We start from the raw sequence: 23,480 nt of genomic DNA on the forward strand, positions 1-23,480 counted from the left end.
TTAGCGGGTAAAATTGTAAAAATTTCGAAGTTTTGGGTAAAATAATCTGCTAATTAAGTCAAAACAACTTAATATCAAATAACAAAAATTAGAACGATTCCATGAATAGTCATTTTTGACAGAATTGTATATAAACGGAAGACGTTGATATCAAATAAAAAATCAAATAATTTAGTCAATCTGAGAAAAATCTAATTGTATTTTGTTTACTTAAGAATACTTTATTTACCTATGTGCCCATTCAGATTGATGCTTTTTGACTAAAATGATTTTCTGAAATTCTATCAGCCCTTGAATAATCGCATTTGTCAAGTGTAATATTTCCTATTTTGTAGCCGTCTAAACATGAAAAAACAGGAGGGTTACTACTCTTGGATTAAACTTGCTCGGAACAGTATGAATCCATACTTGCAGTCAAGGCCGTATCCTGGGCGGGGGGGGGGAGGGTGTTTGAACTAGGGCCCGAACGATATATCGGCCGACTGATAATATCGAGCTGATATGAAGGTCAGTGGTAGTATCGGATCTCGGAAAAAAAATATCGGTTATCGTCTCGCTTTTTTGTGCAACTTTTTCAGAAGCTTGCACCAGATTTCTTCAGGTAATTTTTGCTTGCCCAGTCCTTGGGGGTGGAGCCACCAGCTAAGGGTGAACATGGTGGAGAGTTCAGCAGAGGTGAGACAAATGAAGTCAAAGTATGTTTGTTGTCAATACTTGTTAATTAACACCAGGTGCAGCAATGTTCTAAATGTATGGTGACTTCAAGAACAGAATCCTCTACCAAAATAACCAAAAAGAATGCAATAAACCATTCGTTTTTGTTTAATGAATGTTTACTTGCGTAGGTGAAAGATCTAAGATTCAATCGGTTAAAACAATGATGACTAGTCAAGGGCGCAGCTAAGGAGGAGAGGGGATGTTTTAAGGTGAGGAGGGGGTTTTTCCAAGGTTTCGCCGCCGCGTGACAACAGCTTGGAAATTTTTCTTGTGTGTCCGTATTTGTCGGCATACTGGACGATTTTTCGACATACTTTTTAAATCCCTGCACCTAGCTGCACCCCTTAACTATACTAAATCTAGCCGCACCCCTGTATCCAGTGTCCCTAGAATAGATTCGTTAGTAAGACACCATATCATATGAGTGTAAAATAAAGTTTTCACATTAATATGTGTTTGATCAAAATTCAAAGTCCCGCTATTGGAATTTGGTTTTGAATATTCAGTTTCAATAAATATCTTACGCATCTTTCAGTTATATTTTCACATATTTGTTTTTCAAACAGTTTGTGGTAACGAACTGTAGTAAGGAGCGACCTGGCTCAATATAAACCAAAACTCTAAAAAACGGAATTTTGATACCAATAGTTACATCAAAAGAATCGCATTTTAATGAGGATTTTAAATATATAAGTTTCATCAAGTTTAATATTACCCATCAAAAGTTACGAGCCTGAGAAAATTTGCCTAATTTTAGAAAAAAATGGGGAAACACCCCTTAAAAGTCATATAATTTTAACGAAAACTACACCATCAGGTTCAGCGTATCAGAGAACCATAATGTAGAAGTTTCAAGCTCCTATCTACAAAAGTGTGGAATTTTGTATTTTTTTGCCACAAGACAGGTTACGGATGCGTGTTTATTTTTTTTTTTTTTTTTTGTCTTGTTTGAACGCCCCGCTCTTTACGCTAAAGTGTTTTACTGTTTTAAAAAGTAGAGTTGAAAGAGAGAGTCAAACTTTAGCGTAAAGAGCGGGGCGTTGAGAAGGGAACAGCCCCTTTCATATACGGAGTAATTTCTATTCGTTTTAAGTTTTAATGTCGCTCGTTACTTTCAGTTAAAAAAACTAGTTTTTTTTATTTAATATATAGCTAAACCTGCTTCTTTGATTAAATTTTTTTCTTATTTGTCACTTTCACAAATATCTGCCATTTCGTTTGTGTTCAGAAGCTTTTGATCAGAAGGGTAAGCAAAATTAAACAATTTTTGTAAATGGCCTAATTTTTGGAATCCGCAGTGAATTATTGAGGTTGTTCTTTGCTGTGTAATAGACCAGAAAGAAACATGTGAGTATGAATATGGGCAGAGAATGGGGGGTTTAAAGTTCAGGTAAGGGTTTTTTTCCAGAGGGGAATTTATTGGCAAATTATATCACTATCCTATCGACACGCAACCAATATATTGGCATCGATATCGGATCCCAGAAATCCATATCGATCGGGCCCTAGTTTGAACCCCTCCCCCCGAAATATTTTTCCGACTCATAGAAAGTAACGAGAACGAATATAAACAAAATTTTTATTCATTTTTTCAAGTTTTTTGTAAGCCCCCCCCCCAAAAAAAAAAAAAAATCCTGGACAAAATCCTGCTTGCAGTTCAACAATCGTTTTAGACTTACAGGGATGAACGTTCTTGCGCCGTTAGAATGGAAATTTCCTTGTTATATAGTAGTCTGGTAGGGGCTATGCAATATCCGGTGAGAAAACCTTGTTTTCGCCTGCTGAAGAACTAAGGTCGCCATTTTTCCATCATCTAAAGTAACTGAATAACGTAAGATTTATCAATAGACTTCGTTTATATCGGATCTTTTCTCGTATAAAATAAACATTTGATTGAAATCTGGCTTGATGGCTGGTGTCCAAGTCCCACTTATCATTTGATAGAAAATTAGCTCTTCCAAAGATTGGGTTTAACACCCAGGTTCTACGTATAAAACATTTTACTTCTATTTTAGCTATATCTGTGAAGTGAAGAGAAAGTAAAAGTTTTTATTACAGGAAGTTCAAAGATCCGTAAATTAAAAGCTGTTTTCGACGCTGGTTACTGTGATCTAACGGCTGTAATAGAAGACGCACGCGATCCCCATGTTATAGCTAGCGTCCTTAAGTCTTACCTGAGAGAATTGCCTGAGCCATTACTCACTCACGAGTTGTACGAAGAGTGGATTCACAGTGTCAGGTGAGTGGTTAGAATCGTAAGGTATAACAAACCTACCAAGGAATCATGCTTCGCTAAACATGAAAGTGGAATCTATAAAATTTCTATTTTTTATCTAGCTTCAAAGAGCAATTACTAACGATGGAAATTTATTCACGGCTGTACTTTCCGCCGCATCTTTTTGTTTTGCTTGTATGTACATTTTGTCATGAGAAAATGCATAAAACAATGTACTTGAAGCTCTTTAGCAAGACAACAGTACGATGAGATTTTTTGGATGTTTAATCCTAAAGAACTATTTGAGAACAAAAGTTGTTCTTTAAGTCTGCTAACTCCGGGGCTCAAGTTCAAGACTCTCTACATACTAGGCAGGCTATATACCTCTAGACTGTACTACAATGGTATTTTCAGAGAGCATAAAATCTATACAGGGGATAGGAGTCAACGCCCAGCCAACATAAAAATATTCATACAATTGGTGTGGTGTGGGAGCAGTGCTTTGGTTTTGTCCTATTTTTTTTTGTGTGTGTTAATTTTCTTTTGTTCACAAAGTAAGGTCTTGTTTTCCTTGTCAGGTCAGTGTCAATTTTGTTCGCATTTTAGCTTATCGTGAATAAGATATAAGGGTCTAATCATTGTAGTTTTTACGGGAAAAGTGTGAACCATCCTCAGGATCAGAAAATGCGACAATTACATTTTGGAAAGTGATACATAATCCGTGGGTATAAAACTACCCAAAAAGGGTGGTTTACACGTTTCTAATACCTAGAATTTACAGTGTTTGAACTAAAGTAGAGTTTTTATAATCTATATTAAAGAGGGATTATCTAAAGTCGTTCCTTCAAACTTTCGTTTTTTCTAACCATGTTTTCGATTTTAAATGGATAGCTCTGTTCAAGCAGGCAGGCAAGAATTCTAAAATGAAGATACACTGAAACCTTTAAGTGCTTTAGATGTGTGACGGTTTCTTTGACTCGTCTCTAAAATATTTTTTTAGACTTATAAATAGAAAATTTGAAAGATCCAAGAAAAGAGTATATTTCCACAGTTCCAATTTTATTGCCATCTATTTGGCACTAGCTCCTTGTCTTAACAATTTCGGTTCAGTTATGCTCTTAATTTTCTGCGTTTGGGGTTGAGGCAGAAGAATGGCATCACATGCAATTTCTGAACGTCAATAGCTCTCTCATTGTTAAAGCAGCCAGAACTTACTCTTTTGTTCCCATCGTAGTATCATTATTAGAAAGATAGATTGTGGAAAGAAAATAAACTCTTGAACTAAGAGAGATACATTATTTTATTTATTTTCTTTTTTTTTTAATGCTGATCAATAACTCTTGAAGGACTGATAAAAGGCTGTAGCGCAGGTTTTTTTGTGTTTTTTTTTAACATAAATCAGTACCGAATATACCGTTTCAAAAATTCTGAAGGGCGGACAGTCTCATCGCTGTGATACACATATAAAAATCGTATTATGACTAAAAAACGAGCTAATACCTGACTCGGTGCAAGAACGAAAATATTCCTGAATCGGTGCAAAACAAACATAGAGTTACAAGTACAAATGGGCCTGTGGTCCCTCTGTCCCCCTCCCCCACTTGGTAACAATTTAGAAGAAAGGTAGACATGCTGTCCCTTGTTTGATGCAGAATCATGCCAGCATTCTTAATTTGCGCTAATGAAGACACAAAGTTCTCTCCACCCCATCAATTGTCCCTCCGACCGCCAAATTTTTTTACTGAACGCCGGGGGTGTCTTTTTTGGTTTGAACCAAAGCCGCGCAAGAATATTCAACATTTATGGTTGGAGAACCAAAGTGGGCTAGTGTCCTCCCCAATGCCCCCCCCTGCCAATTTTTTAGTTAAAATCCTGGCAAGTTGCACCTTGCTTGAAACGGAATCATGTAAGGAGTTTCAATCAGTATGACTGGAGGACCAAAGGGGGCCATGGACTTTAGTGCCCTCGTTCTCATCCTGTCGCCAAATTTCTAGTAAAAAGAAAGAGGTATGTGGTACTTTGTTTGAAAAAAAAACATATAATTATTTTCAATCTGTGTCATTGAAACTAGAAAGTGAGTCCATGGTCTTTCCCCCTTCTTCCTATCTCCCTCCCAGAGATGGAAGGATTTTACATTTATACGCTATTTCTGACCCCTACCTACCTACCTTCCGTCGTGTGGTATTAGGGTTCATTTGATTGGCAAGTGATTGGCAGTGAAATTTGATTGGCAGTTATGTACAGCCAAAGAGACGTCAATTAAGGTATTTTAGTTTTTTCATTACTCAGGGATTTCTCCTCCGTCACGAAGAATGACTTGTAAGAAGCATGCAAAATTATGTCCATCTTCAAGGGAGAATGGTATTACAGTTCTGCTAACTAGTCTACCTTCTATTCGTTTCTGACTATGTTAGGCAAATTTTCCCCTTTTTTTTTAACACCTCTTCTCAGTGGCATTACATTTCAAATTTTTCGAAAAAATACTTAAAATTTAGCTGTAAATGCCACGTTTTCGTATTTCTACTTTAAATATTATAATTTATTTGGAGAATTGTATTAGCTTCAAAGTAGTAGTGAAAGAGTAGTTTTGTACTTTTGTACTTCTACAAAAGTAATTCTACCTACAAAGATATGCCATACCGCAAAGAGAACGTCCTCCTGTCACAGAAAGTCCGTCACTAAGGGATATAGCAATAGCTTGTCCATAGGTTATTTAAAAGTAACAACATTGACTGGGCGTTCAGCAACAGAGAATAAGTTAATTTTAAGCAAAATTAAGTATTTTGAGACCGTCTTTAAGGAACGGTTTTGTTTTCTGTAAGAAAAGACTTTCTTGGGACATACCATCTTTAAAGTTTTCTGAGGTTGGCAGCTGGAAGTAGCAGCTATTGGCAAAAAATAAAACCAGAGAATGGCCTCTGCGACATAGTAGTCGGCCAAGTCGACCAAAGGCAGCTGTCACGCTTCACCTTGCCTAAGTAACGTGGATTTTTTTTTGTAGCTTTTCTACTTTCTTTCGAGCTGTATTGGTTCAAATTACTTGAAAAGAACTTTAATTTGCCTATCAAACTAAGTTGCTTTATAATATTTACTTATCCGTTATTTACTTTTTTTCTGTCGAAAAATCAAAAAAAGGTAAAGAAAAAGAAGATAGGACAAATAGATCACAAATATTAACAAAGCAAACAGAATTAAAACAGAACCTAAACAGTAAAATTACGTTTTGTTTCTTGCTTGGATTGTTATTTGTGTGATATTACGTAACCTTAAATAGAGTTCGAAAGATCTCGGGTGCAAACAAGGTGAAAACCAAATAGAATAGAATGTATCGTGGTGACCATAATCTATTATTTGAATTTGTAACTTGTCTAGGCAGTCCTTAAATTTTGTCACACCTAACAACGAGTATCAACAAACGCGTGAGATACAATACTCAATCTGAACGAACTCAACCTCATGCGGACTATGCTAACATGCATGCATGTAAATTATTGGCCAATCTTTTTTTTTCACCAGGCAGTCTGTACATTAAGATGAAGACTCAAGTAGTGAAATAACAGCTAATAAGAATGATTAAGCACTTTCTAATGAAATAACGGATAATTTAGATAGAGTAGGGAATATAGAATAGGGAATATGGCAGGTTAAACAGAAAAAAACCTCATTTCTGGGGGGGGGGGGTTTTCTCATTGAACAAATCTAGGAATGTGATCTACTTTTCTTTTATTTACAGTATCAAGGCCAATAAATAAAGACGTTTTTTTTACTATCGAGATTTAACCTTTGAATTTTTCTTAACAGGGCATCGAATCTTGACGGTCAGCTTCAGTCTATGAAGAATGTATTGAAAAAGATGCCCAAACCGTATTTTATCAATCTCCGCTATCTAGTCAGATTTTTTTCCGAGTTGACGAATTATCAAGACGTGAACAAGATGACCCCGTCGAATATTGCCATTGTTATAGCTCCTAATCTAATATGGATCCCTGATGAAGATGGAAAAAATGCTCTTGGGTGAGTTGATCGTGCTAATTGAACAGTACCTACTCAAAAGAACATAGGAAATAAAAAAAAAAAGCTGAATATTGCCTATTAAATTTCGATATGTCACGAGGTTTAAAATTACTAGCACAAAAAAGGGTATAGTAGACAAATAATAGTGAAAAGTTGCCTTCGTCTAAATTGTCAAGACAAGTTTAGCGGCAGTCAATTATACTAAAATAGCAAAAATTTGCTTTAATCTTTTTGTCCGAATAATAGCCTTAAAACAAAGCTAATTATCGATAGATGGCAATGGTGATGTTCATATAAGGAAGGGAGCTAAATTTCAGGTCCTAATTTGTTATGGTCTCTAGACGATCAGTTTCTTTTTCCCTTTTTCCAGAAGAAGGGCGAAAATTCAAGTGGAATCGCTAATTGAAATTAACCATACGTCTAAAAGTGTTGTTTTAGTTGTGTATCAGTTGCGGAACTCCTTTTGCAATCCACCCCTAATCTCACGTGGACTAGATTTCAAATCCACCCAAAAGTGTCAGAATGACAATTGTGCTCTAAAGCTCGAAATTTTCAGTGGCAGGATAATTGATAATTGAAAAGGTCTTTAGAATGATTTTGGGATAGATTTTGGTGAAGCACCAAGTGACGATTTGTGTGGCAACGTTATAAAAAATATCTTTGAGTATTATTGGAAAGGTTTAAGCTTAGAAGGAAAGAGGTTTTGTATGATAAGTTACCTGGAGACAGATTTTATGAGAATAATTGAAAATAGGGCAAGTAGAGAAGGCTTGAATAAGGGAAATGCGAAATGGAGGGCTTTGAAAGTATCTGGAATATGCAGCCAGGCTGCTTATTAGTAAGATATCGGCTTGATATAATAATAATTGAGAGTTCGATCCAGATGAGTAATCAGTTCGGTCCAATCCTAGTTAAAAATAAGAACGTGGCATCAATCATAGGGGTTAGGCACCGCTATTGCGCTGCCTAAGTTATGGTTGCATAAATGTTTCATCTTCGGTTTAAGTATTAGGTTAATTTATGGCAGTACAATAATTTGCAGAGCGATTTGGGCACAATGTTTGTTTGTTTGTTGTTGTTGTTTTTTTTTTTTTTTTTTTTTTTTTTGGGGGGGGGGGTGTTTTAGACCAGGGTACTTCGTATCGAAGGTCAAAATAGTTGTCAAAAGTAATTGGAAGGCAACACTCCCCATGTCCATCAATTCCCAAAACACATCCAGTCAAAATTTTGAGATTGCCATTTTTTCAGCGTAATAGAAAGGTCCCCACGCGCCCTCAGCGCAAAAGTTGTAAGTTTTGCCCCAAATAAGGTTTTTATTGAAAGAGTGGTCGTTAAAACTTCGGAATGGACTCATTTGATTGGAAATCATATGTTCTAGTGCCCTTTTAATGAATCAAAGTAATCGGAGGGCAGTCCAATTCCCCCCCCCCCTCCCGCGTCGTATTTTTCACAAATGTATCCGACAGAAATTTAGATAGCCATTGGTTCAAAAATTATCCAAAGATCATATAATAAGGTCTTTGGGGTTGGCAGAATCCCCCAAAGTCTGGGGAAAAGGGTTGTAAGCTATACCCCAGGGGTATATAAGTTTTTTATGGAAGGGTTGGTCGTGTGAACTTTAGAAGAGACTTGTTTGATTCGAAATGTATAGTTCTAGTTTCCTTTTAAGAGTCAAACATGATGGAGAGCAACTAGCCCTCCCCTTTCCCTGACATCCTCTTTTCCTTAAACGCATTCAGCTGAAATCGTGAGATAGCCTTTTTGTTAACAGTAATCCAAAAATTATATAACATTGTCTTTAGTTTGAAAACAATACCCCTAGAGCCTATGGGTTGTGAAGGTTGTAAGTTATGCCCTGGGGTATATAAAGTTTTTATAGGGGGGCAGATATCCTCCCCGCGCCCATCATTGCTCCAAACACATCCAATTGAAATTTTGTAATAACCATTTTGTTCAACGTAGTTAAAAGAGATATGTATTTGAGGATGGCAACCCCACAGTCCTTGTGGCCAGGGTTGTAAGTTGTGCCCTTGGGTCATATAAGGTTTTAATTAAAAATGATGATTATATAAGCTATGGGGGGGCTTTTTGGACTAGTAATCATAACTTCTAGTTTTTTTTAGGTTTGAAAGGGATCGGAAGATAGCTAACCCCCCCCCCCTCGGAAGCCAATGATTCCTCCAAAAACATTCAATAAAAAATTTTAGATAGCCATTTTGTTCAGCGTAGTTGAAAGGTCCAGTAATTGTGTATGTGAAGATGACACCACCCCACCCCACACACACACACACACACACACACACACACACACACACACACACACACACACACACACACACACACACACACACACACACACACACACACACACACACACACACACACACACACACACACACACACACAGCCCTCAGGACAATGGTTGTAAGTTATGCCGGACTGGTGGACGGGGGCATATAATGTTTAAATGGAAAGGGTGGCGGTATAAACTTCGAATAGGGTTCATTGGAGTGAAAATTAGAAATTATAGTGCCCTTTTTAAAGTCAAAATGATAAGAGGGATACTAGCCCCCTCCTTTACGGTCTATTTCTCCCAAGTGCATCCGATGGAAATTTTGGGATAGCCATTTGTTCAAAAGCAGTCCAAAGATCACATAGCAAGGTTTTTGGGGCTGACACAAGCCCCCAGAATCTAGAGTCATTATTGGTATTAAACCAATGATGAATTTGAATGTACCCAAAATAAGATTGATATTCTAATTAAACTCAAAACGAACTGAAATTACTAGATATGTGAAGTGGGAAATTTTCCTGCTTGCACTCCAATCATAGCGCGATTGTTATTTGCGCTTCGCTGAAAGCAATATATATTTTAGGCGATTTGAAAACGAGAGAGAAATAAAAAATGGAAAGCCACATATATTTTTAAGTAATTGGTCTTTTATTATTATAACATTGAAAAATATGTAGATTAGTGAAAGTTTTCGAGTTTATTGCGATTACATTTTCTAGCATCAGTCTAGTTTCATCAAACTAATATGCATTAAAGCTCAATTAATATTTCTCTATTCCCAACATATTTCTTTAAAATGCATAAAAGAGCCGAATAGATTCGTTATTACAAAACTTGACTGCAAAGAATAAAATGGATTTCTTTAAAAAATTATACTACTTATTTCTAAAGGTAATTGAGGCACCATTACTCCAAATGTTTAAAAAAAAATTAAACTAAAAGAAGAGTATTGACATAGAACTGTTTCTTTTAACTTGAAAATTTTCTTTAATTTGGTCTTGATTGTTATTGGAGAATTCGTTTTTAATTATTTTATTTTTAATCAAAAAGTAAATTTAAAATTAATTTAGTTTTCATTTGTTATAACATCACCATAACGCAACGAAGGAAAACGACCTCCCATGACGAATCAATTTTTACAACAACCAAAAAAAAATGGTGCTTTCTTTCGCTTCTCTTTCGTTTAACAAAATATAAACTTTATTTCATTGAAAACAAAATGTATTGTGAACAGTTTAGTTTTTGTATGGCTATATCTAAGTGTATTTTCGAAGCAAAGGCCATGATTTTTTAGAGGGTTTCAAAAAAACTACAGAGTGTATCAAAATTTATTTATATTATTTTTGTAGTCATTTTAATTTATGATTAAAATTGAACCTTTGCGTGAGGGTTGGGGGGGCCGATACATAATAACACCTGTCACTCCGGATGCATTGTTTGGGTGTTTTGTTCGAGGGGGCTTGCAAAAAAAACTCAGCAAAACGCATCAACACTATTTTATTTGCATTTTGTAGCTTTTTACGAGTCTTAATCTTCATCTTCGTCTTAATCTTCGGGTGATGGGGGGTGGGGGTGAGCTGCAGCCAGGCAATTACTTTACCCTGGATACGGCCTTGAGTTTTTTATTTGACTAAAGTCCATTTTTTATTTCTCGCTCGCTTTGTAATTGCTTAAAATATATATTGCTTTCAGTAGAGCGCGAACAACAATCGAGCTATGATTGGAGTACAAGGAAGGAAATTTTTCGCTTCATATATCTAGAAATTTCTGTTCGTTTTGAGTTCGATTAGAATATCAATTTTATTTTGGGTGTATTCTAAGTTCATTATTGGTGTAGTTTTTTATTAAGTCTAATATCCGTTTGTTTTAACTGTTTTATCTCTTACACTGTTTTAACTCTTATTATATCTGTTTTTTTATTTTTAATTTAAACTGGAGCACAAGACAGACAACTTCCTGGTTCAATTAAATAGTTACTTGTGTTCGCTTTGAGTTTGAGTTGAAGATTAGTTTCATTGTTTGTAACTTATAAGTTCATTATTGATTTCAGTTGTTTAAGTGGTTTCTTTTAACGTTTAGTTGATTATTCATTATAATGTCATTTTTACTTTGCTGAAGACATATTTTGTTCTTTACTTTTGTTAAGAAAAACTTGTTGTTGTTATGGCACTTGGTATTAACCAACTGACATATAGCAATCGCAAATTCTGTCGGTCTGTCGGTCCCTGTTTTGCTACTTTAGGCACTTCCAAGTAGGCTAGGACGATGAAATTTGGCAGGCGTATCGGGAACCGGACCAGATTACATTAGAAATAGTCATTTTCCCGATTTGACCATCTGGGGGGGGAGTGAGGGGCCGGTTAATTCGGAAAAAATGGAAAAAAGAAGTATTTTTAACTTACGAACGGTTGATCAGATCTTAATGAGATTTAATGTTTGGAAGGATATCGTGTCTCAGAGCTCTTATTTTAAATCCCGACCGGATCTGGTGACATGGGGGGGGAGGGGGAAACCTAAAATCTTGGAAAACACTTAGAGTGGAGGGATCGGGATGAAACTTGGTGGGAAAAATAAGCACAAGTCCTAGATACATGATTGACATAATCGTAACGGATCCGCTCTCTTTGGGGTAGTTGGGGGGGGGGGGTTAAGTCTGAAAAATTATAAAAATGAGGTGTTTTTAACTTACGAACGGGTGATGGGATTGGAACGGATCTGATCCATTGGGGGGGGGGGGGGTTAATTCTGAAAAATTAGAAAAAAGGCGTATTTTTAACTTACGAAGGAGTGATCGGATCTTCATGAAACTTCATATTTAGAAGGACCTCGTAACTCAGATCTCTTATTTTGAATCTCAACCGAATCCAGCGTCATTTGGGGCAGTTGGGGGGAGGGTTGGAAATCTTAGAAAATACTTAAAGCGGAGAGATCAGGATGAAACTGGACGGGAAGAATAAAAACAAGTCTAAGATACGTGACCGATATAACCGGACCGGATCTGCTCTCTTTGGGGGGGGGGGGGGGTAATTCGAAAAATGAGGTATTTGTAGCTTACGAACGGGTGACCTAATCTTAATGAAATTTGATATTTAGAAGGATCTTGTGCTTTTAAGCTCTTATTTTAAATTCCGACCAGATCCTGTGACATTGGGGGGATTTGGAGAGGGAAACCGGAATTCTTAGAAAACGTGAAAATTGGGGTATTTTTATCTTACGAATAGGTGATCGCGTCTTAATGAAACTTGATATATAGAAGGATCTTATGTCTCAGATGCTCCATTTTCGGCTCGAATTGGATCCGGGGACATAGGGGTTGGAGGAGGGAAACAGAAATCTTGGAAAACGCTAATAGTGGAGAGATTGGGATGAAACTTGATGGGAAGAATAAGCACAAATTCTAGATACCTGATTGACGTAACCGTACCGGATTTGCTCTCTTTGGGGGAGTTGGGGGGAGGGGTTCAGTGATTTGGCGAGTTTGGTGCTTCTGGACGTGCTAGGACGATGAAAATTGGTAGGCGTGTCAGGGAGCTGCACAAATTGACTTGATAAAGTCGTTTGCCCAGATTCGACCATCTGGGGGGCTAAAGGGAGAGGAAACAATAGAAAAAATGAAGTATTTATAACTTACGAGTGGGTGATCGGATCTTAATGAATTTTGATATTTAGAAGGACATCGTGACTCAGAGCTCTTATTTTGAATCTCGACCGGCATTAAGCCTCTGATTTTCCTTTTAAATGAATCTATTGGTTCTTAGAATTTTGTTAGAGCTCATACCATATGAGCTCTTGGCTCTTAGCTCTTCTTGCCTCGTCACAAGTGCCATATGAGCTCTTAGCTCTTGTTTTATTTAATTAAGGATATTTTGAATGTTTAGAGGAGTGTTAAACAACGAAAAGGCAGTGTATGATTTAAAAATTATCGAGAGAATCTTGAATATTTAGAAGTAAAGGAAATTTTAATGGCACTTAGTATTTACCAAGTGACATATAGCGATCGCAATTTCTGTTGGTCTGTCGGTCCCGGTTTTGCTAGTTCAGGCACTTCCAGATAAGCTAGGACAATGAAACTTGGCAGGTGTATCAGGGACCAGACCATATTAAATTAGAAATAGCCGTTTCCCCGATTCGACCATCGGGGGGGGGGGGCGGTTAATTAAAAAAAAATTGAAAAAAATGAGGTATTTTAACTTACGAGCGAGTGATCAGGCCTTAATGAAATTTGATATTTAGAACCTCGTAAGTCAGACCTCTTGTTTTAAATCCCAACCGGATCCAGTGTCCATGGGGGGGGGGCGGAAATCTTGGAAAACGCTTAGAGTGGAGAGATCGGGACCAAACTTGGTGGGAAGAATAAGAACAAGTCCTAGATAAGTGATTAATATAACCGGACCGGATTCGCTCTCTTTGGGAGAGTTGAGAGAAGACCTAATTCGGTAATTAGGAAAAAATAGAAAATTAAGTATTTTTAACTTACAGACGGTTGATTGGACCCTAATGAAATGTAATATATAGAAGGACCTCGTGTCTCAGAGCTCTTATTTTAAATCCTGACCCTATCCGACGACATTTGGGGGAGTTGGAAGAGGAAACCGGAAATCTTGGAAAACGCTTAAAGTGGAGAGATTGAAATGATACTTGGTTGAAAGAATGAGCACAATTCCTAGATTCGTGATTGACATAACCGGACCGGACTGGCTCTCTTTGGGGGAGCTGGGGGGATTTGCTAGTTTGGTACTTCCACATATGGAAGTACCCAAGATTTGGAGTATGGCTTGTAGTCTAGGGGTATGATTCTCGTATAGGGTGTGAGAGGTCTCAGGTTCGAATCACAGAACACCCTAATTTTTACATGAAGAAGATTTGAAACTAGATACTTGATCAATATAGCCATCGCTGAAAGTTGGTAGGCATATCAGGGACCCGACCTGATAAAATTAGAAATAATGGCTTCCTCGATTTGACCATCTGAGGGGAGCGGAAGGACGGTTAATTTGGAACAGTTAGAAAGAATGAGATATTTTTAACTTACGAAAGGGTTATCGGATCTTAATGAAATATGATATTTAGAAGGACCTCATATCTCACAAGTCTTGTTTTAAAAAATCCCGACCGGACCTTGGAAAACGCTCCAGGGAATCTTGGAAAACGCTTAGAGTGGAGAGATTGTAATGAAACTTGGTGGGAAGAAGCTCTTGGCTTTTCCGATCTCGTCACAAGTGCCATATGAGCTCTTGTTTTCAGTAAGGAGGAGTTACAGAAGGCAGTAAAAGAATTATAAACAATATAGTTTCAGGCATTAAATCTCAGGCATACTAGGATGAAAGATCTTTGACATATGGTGGTTGCTAAATTAGAGATAATATACTAAAGATTACGGATAGGAAATAAGACTCTTTGATACGTTCAGTAAAATACATCAATATAAATTGAAAATTGTTGCATAAATATCTGGCTAATGCTCAAAAGCAGAGAAATGGAAATGAGAATGTGCCAAAACCTTTTCCAGTTGGGATAGAAGCACACTAACAACAGAATAATACTACTTTATCACAATTATTATTCTCGTCAATGGTATTGAAGATATTTTTTTGGATTTTAGTGCAATTTTATGAAACAGTTAAAATTGTGATGTTAAAAAAATCTTATGGTTTCGAATTTAACAATGCAATGCATTTTTTCTTGTTTTCCACTTAAAATAACACAAGAATTTTTTAGTTAGAAGGAATATTTCCTGAAAAGTAATTTATAGAACATTCTGTATTGCTTTATATATATATATATATATATATATATATATATATATATATATATATATATATATATATATATATATATATATATATATATATATACTAGCTGTTGGGGTGGCGCTTCGCGCCACCCCAACACCTAGTTGGTGGGGCGCTTCTTGCCCCCCCAAGCCCCCCGCGCGCGTAAGTCGTTACGCGCCATATTAGTTACGCGCCATTGTAGTTGTGTCCCTGTGTCCCACCTGTGAATATAGATAGATTTATATGTGTGTTTCAAACTACGTAAAAATTGCGAATATACAACATTCTTGGCTTTCCCATTGTCTGTGCATATACAAAGCCGTATGTACTAATAATGACGTCATATGCAAACGCTCTTTTTACAAACAAACAAACATGCATACACACAACTCGTTTTTGTATAGATAGATAGATAGATAGATACAATACAAATTAACTGCGTAAAACTTGCGAATATACAACATTCTTCGCTGTCCAATTGTCGCTGCATATAAATGGATTGTCAGGTTTACCGACCCTCGAACATGCAACGTACAATTGTCCATGGGAAAAACAATCAGTATTAAGATCTATACCACATTTTTCTAATGATTGACCTTGAGCTTTGTTAATGGTGATTGCAAATGCTAATCGAATTGGGAATTGCAATCTTTTAAATTGAAAAGGCAGATCCTTTGGAATCATGGGAATGCGAGGAATAAGAACAGCCTCACCCTCAAAAGGCCCTTTCAAGATTGTGGCCTCTATTAGGTTTGCCATTGTTTTTTTTACGGCAAGTCGCGTGCCATTGCAAAGCTTTGGTGGGTTGATATTTCTTAAAAGTATTATTGGTACGCCTATTTTTAGTTGTAGCACGTGTGGTGGAAACCCTGAAAGATCCAGGGAATTTAAAAATTCAGATGGATAATTAACCGCTTCATTTGGTTCCAAAACTGTGTCGACTGACTTGTAAAGGACTGCCTGGTCTCGAATCTTGGTCAAAACAATATTGTTGATTTCGTGGACGTCTTTATTTTTGGGTGCGAGAATCGCTCTTTCACTTAGCCATTTATTATTTTTATAATTTTTTAGAATATTCGGAAATACTTTTTCAATCAATTCATTTTTGGGCGTCACTAAATTACAGAAATCAGCAGGTAGTTGTATACGTCCTGAAATTGAGTCTACTAGGAGCTTTCCGTTTCCAATTGCCAGCAATTGATCTGAAAATGTTTGACCAGAGTCATCGTTTTGCAATCGGACACGCATATTTGTAGTTAATTTTAATGTTTTTACGTGTGCCCATAAATTAGAATTTTCAGGCAAGCATTCATTTCGTCTGCAGGAGTTGATCTAGGTATTATAGGTAATGTTTGCCTGAAATCTCCCGCAAGCAATATTAATGTGCTGCCAAAGGGTTTCGACTTCCCTCGCAAATCTTTCAAGCATTGATCCAGAGCCTCGAGCGATTTTTTGTGTGTCATTGTGCACTCATCCCAAATAATAAGTTTGCATTGCTGCAATACTTTACCCATCCCAGATGATTTGGAAATATTGCACGTGGGGGTTTCTGTAGAATGCAAATTCAGAGGCAATTTCAAAGCGGAATGAGCAGTTCTTCCACCAGGCAGCAATGTTGCGGCTATTCCGGACGACGCAATTGCCAACGCTATATCATTTTTTGATCGAATTGATGCCAGAATCAGTTTTATCACAAACGTTTTACCAGTACCTCCTGGCGCATCCAAAAAGAAAATTTCTCCAACGTTGTTATCGACACAATGCATTATCGTATCATAAATGTCTTTTTGTTCCGACGTTAACTTGGAAATGTCATTTTGTACATACGACAATAGATCACTCGTACTGTAACTTTGTTCATGATCCAATTCTACACATGTCGAAACAGCAGCGATACGGTTAGGTGAAGGCATTCCCAAATCCTGAAGAGGTTTATCTTCGGACATTTTTGACTTATATTTTTCCCATAACTCTGTAGGAGCTGATGGAGAGCAAGTTGTTAAAATGATGCCAAACAATGCACGAATTTGACTTGGGGTTGACGTTTCACACGCGTCATTGTCGCAGTTATCCCAGTGTTGGTCATTCTCCAATAAATTCAGAGCTTGGCATGCACTACGGTAAGTGTCATGTATAGTACCGTTTACACTTCTCAAATACTCAAAGGATGTCGGACCGGGTACATTCACCAAAAGCAGGCGTAGAAAGAAGCATTCATGTTGATTGGGGTGAACGGTGTAGTCATCCTATCGTGAAATCTTTGAAGATGGTAGGTTGGCCGTCGACTGACTTACCCTGTTTCCGACGTTCAAATACTTTATTTTTAGTATTCCACGTGTAATACGAAGGCACTTCCGTATACAGCAGTTTTTTTTGCAAAAGAATCATTTTTGCAAAACGAAAAGAAACCGGTTAACTTTGTATCCGGTGGATTCAGGGCTCTTTGTTGCACGTTGGTTTCCGAAAAATAAACACGTTGACCATTCTGTAAATGTACCGCTAAGTGAACAACAGCTGGACTACGTTCATGTATCGGAAATGAAAGAATTCGCCAAACAGCTTCATTACTGCTTATGTATCTTCCAGCCTGATATTGTACGATTTCGTCGATATCTTTGATTTCGGGCTGCAAGCCAAAAACTGCCATGTCATTGCCTTTGTTGACGTATTTACATATGTATTTGATTGCCTTTACGGAGTTACAGTATTCAACGTTTATGTGTGCATTAAATGTTTTTGATAATAATGGGGAATATGGAACAACCCACTGGTTATCTACTTCGATGGTGGTACCGTTACGCTTCTTTATTATTGCTGTTTTACCGCCATCTTCAGTAGATCTTCTTCTATATTGTGGGTAACCATCATTGCCAGTAATTGTGTTGGATACTAAAAGTCGAGGATATTGCTTTGTGCACCTTCCTTTGGCCATGCATGGTGAATTTTCGTTCAGTGCACCGCAAGGTCCATGTATCATATTTTTTACAATAATATCATGTAACCCCTTATCGACATTTTCATCAGGTATTTCAGCGGATATCACATCATCAATTTCGTTCGAAGGAATTTTTTTATGTAGCCAGATTAGTATATGTGCGTGTGGCAAACCTCGTTTTTGCCATTCCACTGAGTACATCCAGCATCGCACTGACCCAAACACTTCAAGTTTTACTATGTAGTTTATCAGTGATTTCAACTTTTGCCGGAAGACACGGGCCGTAATGTCATGTCTATGAACCGCCGATTGTCCTTGAAGTAAAAGCTGCAGTATCTCGTCCCAAGATTGATTACATGTAAATGTAATAAATAAATCTGGACGACCATAGAGACGAACATACGCAATAGCATCTTGAGCATATTCATGCATATGACGGGGACTGCCAGCATATGACGAAGGTAAAATTGTTAATCTTCCAACGTTTGTGGTATTACCGTCATTTATAACTGCATCTCGCAAATGAATGTATTGTTCAGAGCGGAGCTTGGTCTGATTCAGGCGGATATATAGCAAACGTTCTGATTCAATTTTAGCATACATATCAACGACGAATTGGTGAAACAATTCACGGCATTTGTTCTTTCTTTCTCTATCAGCCTCAAGCCTGTTTCCTTGCTGTTCTTTTGATTCCTCGGCACGCTTTCTTTTCTGACTTTCTCTATCAGCAGCAAGTTTTTTGGCATAGACTCTTTGACCATCTTCCTCGGCTGTTGCCATTGTAAGTTCATCAGTCATTTTAAAGTTAAACATTAATAGATTTCTACGTGAACACATGTCTTAAATATCTTTAATGACGTCACCGTCATAACAAAAATGACGACAACTATCTTCATGACGTCAGTCAACACACAAACATGACGTCACCTGACAGACACATCCACAGACAACTTATTTTTATATATATAGTATTTTTTACAATAATATCATGTAACCCCTTATCGACATTTTCATCAGGTATTTCAGCGGAAATCACATCATCAATTTCGTTCGAAGTAATTTTTTTATGTAGCCAGATTAGTATATGTGCGTGTGGCAAACCTCGTTTTTGCCATTCCACTGAGTACATCCAGCATCGCACTGACCCAAACACTTCAAGTTTTACTATGTAGTATATCAGTGATTTCAACTTTTGCCTGAAGACACGGGCCGTAATGTCATGTCTATGAACCGCCGATTGTCCTTGAAGTAAAAGCTGCAGTATCTCGTCCCAAGATTGATTACATGTAAATGTAATAAATAAATCTGGACGACCATAGAGACGAACATACGCAATAGCTTCTTGAGCATATTCATGCATATGACGGGGACTGCCAGCATATGACGAAGGTAAAATTGTTAATCTTCCAACGTTTGTGGTATTACCGTCATTTATAACTGCATCTCGCAAATGAATGTATTGTTCAGAGCGGAGCTTGGTCTGATTCAGGCGGATATATAGCAAACGTTCTGATTCAATTTTAGCATACATATCAACGACGAATTGGTGAAACAATTCACGGCATTTGTTCTTTCTTTCTCTATCAGCCTCAAGCCTGTTTCCTTGCTGTTCTTTTGATTCCTCGGCACGCTTTCTTTTCTGACTTTTTCTATCAGCAGCAAGTTTTTTGGCATAGACTCTTTGAGCATCTTCCTCGGCTGTTGCCATTGTAAGTTCATCAGTCATTTTAAAGTTAAACATTAATAGATTTCTACGTGAACGCATGTCTTAAATATCTTTAATGACGTCACCGTCATAACAAAAATGACGACAACTAACTTCATGACGTCAGTCAACACACAAACATGACGTCACCTGACAGACACATCCACAGACAACTTATTTTTATATATATAGATATATATATATATATATATATATATATATATATATATATATATATATATATATATATATATATATATATATATATATATATATATATATATATATATAATTGCGCTTGTTTAAATTACTATCTTTTAAAACCACCAAACCAGATGATATATGATTTTGTTCAGTTTTTGAAACCCTTCTCGAAGTGCTATTGCTCAATTGTGCTTCCTGTTTGATGTCTTGAAGCTTTAATTTTATGCAAATTAAGTTATTTTTAATATTGTGCCAATGTTTCTTTTTGTTTAATTTATAGGTTGAATATGAGCCTGGCAAATACATATAGTTGCATCCTTGAGCATCTTATAAATCATTGTGAATACTTTTTTCCTGGTTCAGGTAAGTCCTAGAAATTCAATAATGACAAAATTTAAATACCCTCAAATTTTCGCTATGTTATTGTTTAGACCCTTGATTCCTAACATGGAGCTCATTTTATGGGGTGGAGGGGGCGTATACTCTTAAGGAGGATCCGAGAATAATTCATACCCTGATAATGGGTCTTTGGGTCTTCTCTCTATGGTGGGTGTGGGGGTATACTCTTAGGTGGAATTCTGAGAACTATCCATAATAAGGTTTTTCGTAGGTCTTGTCGAAAAGGGAGGAAGCTACTGGTCTCTGCTATTGTATGCATCAAATAATGTATTAGGCAAATTTATGGAATTTGAAAGCATGAATTAGGGAAGTTTAAAAATGATTCAGAGATAGTTAAGATTAGAATTGTTCTTAAATAATCCAACGGTATTAAATTTTTATTGGAAAAAGTAAATAACAAATCAGAGCCTGTAAGATTATATAGATACTAGAAGACCATATTTTGTTGGCTCGTCATACAGGATTCAAATTAATTTGGTCTTTTTGATACCGTGAACGGTTTAATGATTATTACCTATTTTAAGATATCCTAAGTCAAAAAATGACCCGAGTAATTACCGATCCATTTCTATTATACCTTTTTTTTTCGAAGATTTATGAGAAAGTAGTCCATAAAAGAATGTATGATTACCTCCAGGAGCAGAATCTTCTTTGTGATACCCAATTTGGTTTTTGTAAAGGACTTTCTACGGACCTTTTAATTCTGAAATTTGGTTGACTGGGTGAATGATGCATTTGATAAAGGCCTAATACCCGCAGCTTTACTATTAGACATTTAAAGGGCATTTGATACTGTTGATCGTGATAAATTACTCCAAATTCTTGAATCAATTGGTGTACGTAATGTGGCTTTAAAATGGTTTTGTTCGTATTTTAGTAATAGAGCTCAAGTTGTACAAAATGCAAATGCAATATCTGAGCGCCATCTTTTACCGTTCGGAGTGCCACAAGGTATAATAATGGGACCACTGCCTTTTCTCATTTATATTGCCCATGTAGTTGTAGCTAATATCATAATATTCGCATATTACACACTTTTTGTTGCATGTGAAAATCTCCCTTCTTTATTTAAAAAATGGAAATTGCCCGGACAGAATTTGTATCGTGGGTGCTTAATCAAAGTACTTAACACTAAATTATGGTAAAACAAATTATATTTTATTTTCTAGAATCGGATCAGTCCAAACAGACCTCAATTTAAAAGTAAAAAATAATATTATAAATAGAGTAAAAACCATTAAATATCTTAGATTTATTATTGATGAAAATATTTCGTGGAAAGAACATGCCAAATCAATTGGTAACAAACTTTCAAGGTCCATTGGAGTTGTCCGCCGTCTTAAATTCCGTTTCCCTAAAAAAAAATCCTGAAAATGACTTATCATTCTATTTTTCATCCCTGTTTGTCTTGATGCTCTATATGGGCAGGTAACTTCATCTCATGTTATAAGAGAATCATCCAAAATAAGGCCATTGAAATTATATTACCTCTTCAGCATTCAGATAACATTAACCTCCATTTTAAACTTACTAAAATATTTGATGTTTCAAAGACAGGATTTTCAGATTGCAACTTTTTGTTTTAAATATTTTAAGAACCTCCTTCTATTATCATTTGAAAATCTGTTCTCTTTAAATCAAGATTTGCATACTTATGAAACGCGAAATTCATGTGACATTGTCCACGAGACACCGTCAACAAAAAGAGTTTCTTTTTTTAATTAGATTTTTTGCACCAGCTATTTGGAATCGAAGGACGTCTTGAACTGATTCTAATAGAGGGAAGGGGGATGCTCTTCCCTTTTTGCAGGTATATAGCTCTTGCAAACATAGACCATTTTGACTTGTGAGTTGGAAAAGAGGTGTCTATTCAGAAAATTAAGCAAGAAAATTTTTAAAATATTGCTAGTCTTGAGAAGAAAAAAAACAATCATTCTGATTGTTGTTTCTTTTAGAAAGTATGGATTTCTATATAACGTGCTCGAAAGTGGTTTTGGAGCAGGCGTCTCCCAAGTCAATTCAGAGTAGTTCCCGTGTTTCTGCTCCTGAGTTTACACAGGAAGCACCGACCATAAAATTTCATAAAAGGGTCGGATCGTTTGATGCCGCTGTTGCTCTGGCTAATGGAATTGAGTAAGTTGTTTTCTTTCGTTAAAAGACTTGATTAGTGTCTGAACGTTCCTTCAGAGTCTGTAATAACTATCTATTAGCCCATTCTTATATTTATTTCATTCGAATTAAGCCCGAAAGGCTTGAGAAAAACTTCAAAGAAATATGAAATGTATCGTCGATTGCCTGAACTGGCGTGGAAAGCTTTTTTTATCACTGCAAGTCTTCCACGTCTTCTGTGGGAGTTATTCTTAATGTCAGTTTTTTATGGATTTCATTGGGGTAAGGGGGTATCACTACAATTCTTCTGAACCTTTTGTCAGAGTTTGGCTCTACACTCGCTTATTAGATTTTACTGAGAGGAGAGGGTAAATTCTCTGTGAGTTAATTCTTCCTTCTCCTACTTTTTTCGATCTGTCGATGGCCACACGTAGTCATTTTAGGGACAGGAATTAACAGGCACAACTAAGTGTTGTGCCTTATTTGTTGTGCTTTTTTTTATTTTTAGTGGCATGTTCCAAAGGTACCACTAATGCAGAAGTTGCCATAATTTTAAATTCTTGCCCCAAACTTTATGATCTATCGAGAAAGAAAAATTCAGCGAGGCAGATGAATTTTATATATCTAAATAGACTTGGACACGAGGTCAAATTTAGCATTGAATAATGGCCCTTTTTCTGTGTATTTTCTAATCTTTTTCAATGTAGTTGGCCACATGTTAATCATAACGAAACTTTGACAAGCAGAAGAAGTGGCGGGGGAGAGTCGGGTAAGACGGACCGGGGGGCAAGACGGACCTTTTGTCATTGCTCGACTTGAGCGTCACCTTTTTATCACTTGTAGAGCTAGAAACAACGGCCATCTAGTGGCAAGTTTTGGAGCGAAGTCTGAGAGTTGAAGCCAATCTTGTCTTCGAGAAAAATATTTTTATTCGTTTTCACATTCTCGAAACCGGCTTTTGAGGTAAATGTTTTTCTTTTCTGGTGTTTCTAATGTTCTGTTTTATACTGTGGTAATTTTTCTTACAAATATGGAGGTCTAGGAGAGTGTGTGAGACATTAATTTTTTCATTGCAGCGCCATCATATGTTATAATTTTTAACTATTCCGAAAAAG

The 23,480-nt window shown here is 36.7% G+C and overlaps 1 protein-coding gene across 2 annotated transcripts in view; it reads left to right on the plus strand.

Moving 5' to 3' along the window:
* The window catches only part of LOC136027282 (rho GTPase-activating protein 44-like), a 103,604-nt gene that overhangs the window by 59,763 nt on the left and 20,361 nt on the right, over positions 1–23,480 (plus strand). For both annotated transcript variants that reach the window (XM_065704370.1, XM_065704372.1), the window contains exons 9-12: positions 2,776–2,956; positions 6,734–6,946; positions 20,138–20,220; positions 22,212–22,389. In XM_065704370.1, the coding sequence (XP_065560442.1) occupies positions 2,776–2,956; positions 6,734–6,946; positions 20,138–20,220; positions 22,212–22,389 (655 nt within the window). The remainder of the gene's footprint in view (positions 1–2,775; positions 2,957–6,733; positions 6,947–20,137; positions 20,221–22,211; positions 22,390–23,480) is intronic.

The sequence above is a fragment of the Artemia franciscana genome, chromosome 5 (assembly GCF_032884065.1).
Source record: "Artemia franciscana chromosome 5, ASM3288406v1, whole genome shotgun sequence".
Lineage (NCBI taxonomy): Eukaryota > Metazoa > Arthropoda > Branchiopoda > Anostraca > Artemiidae > Artemia > Artemia franciscana.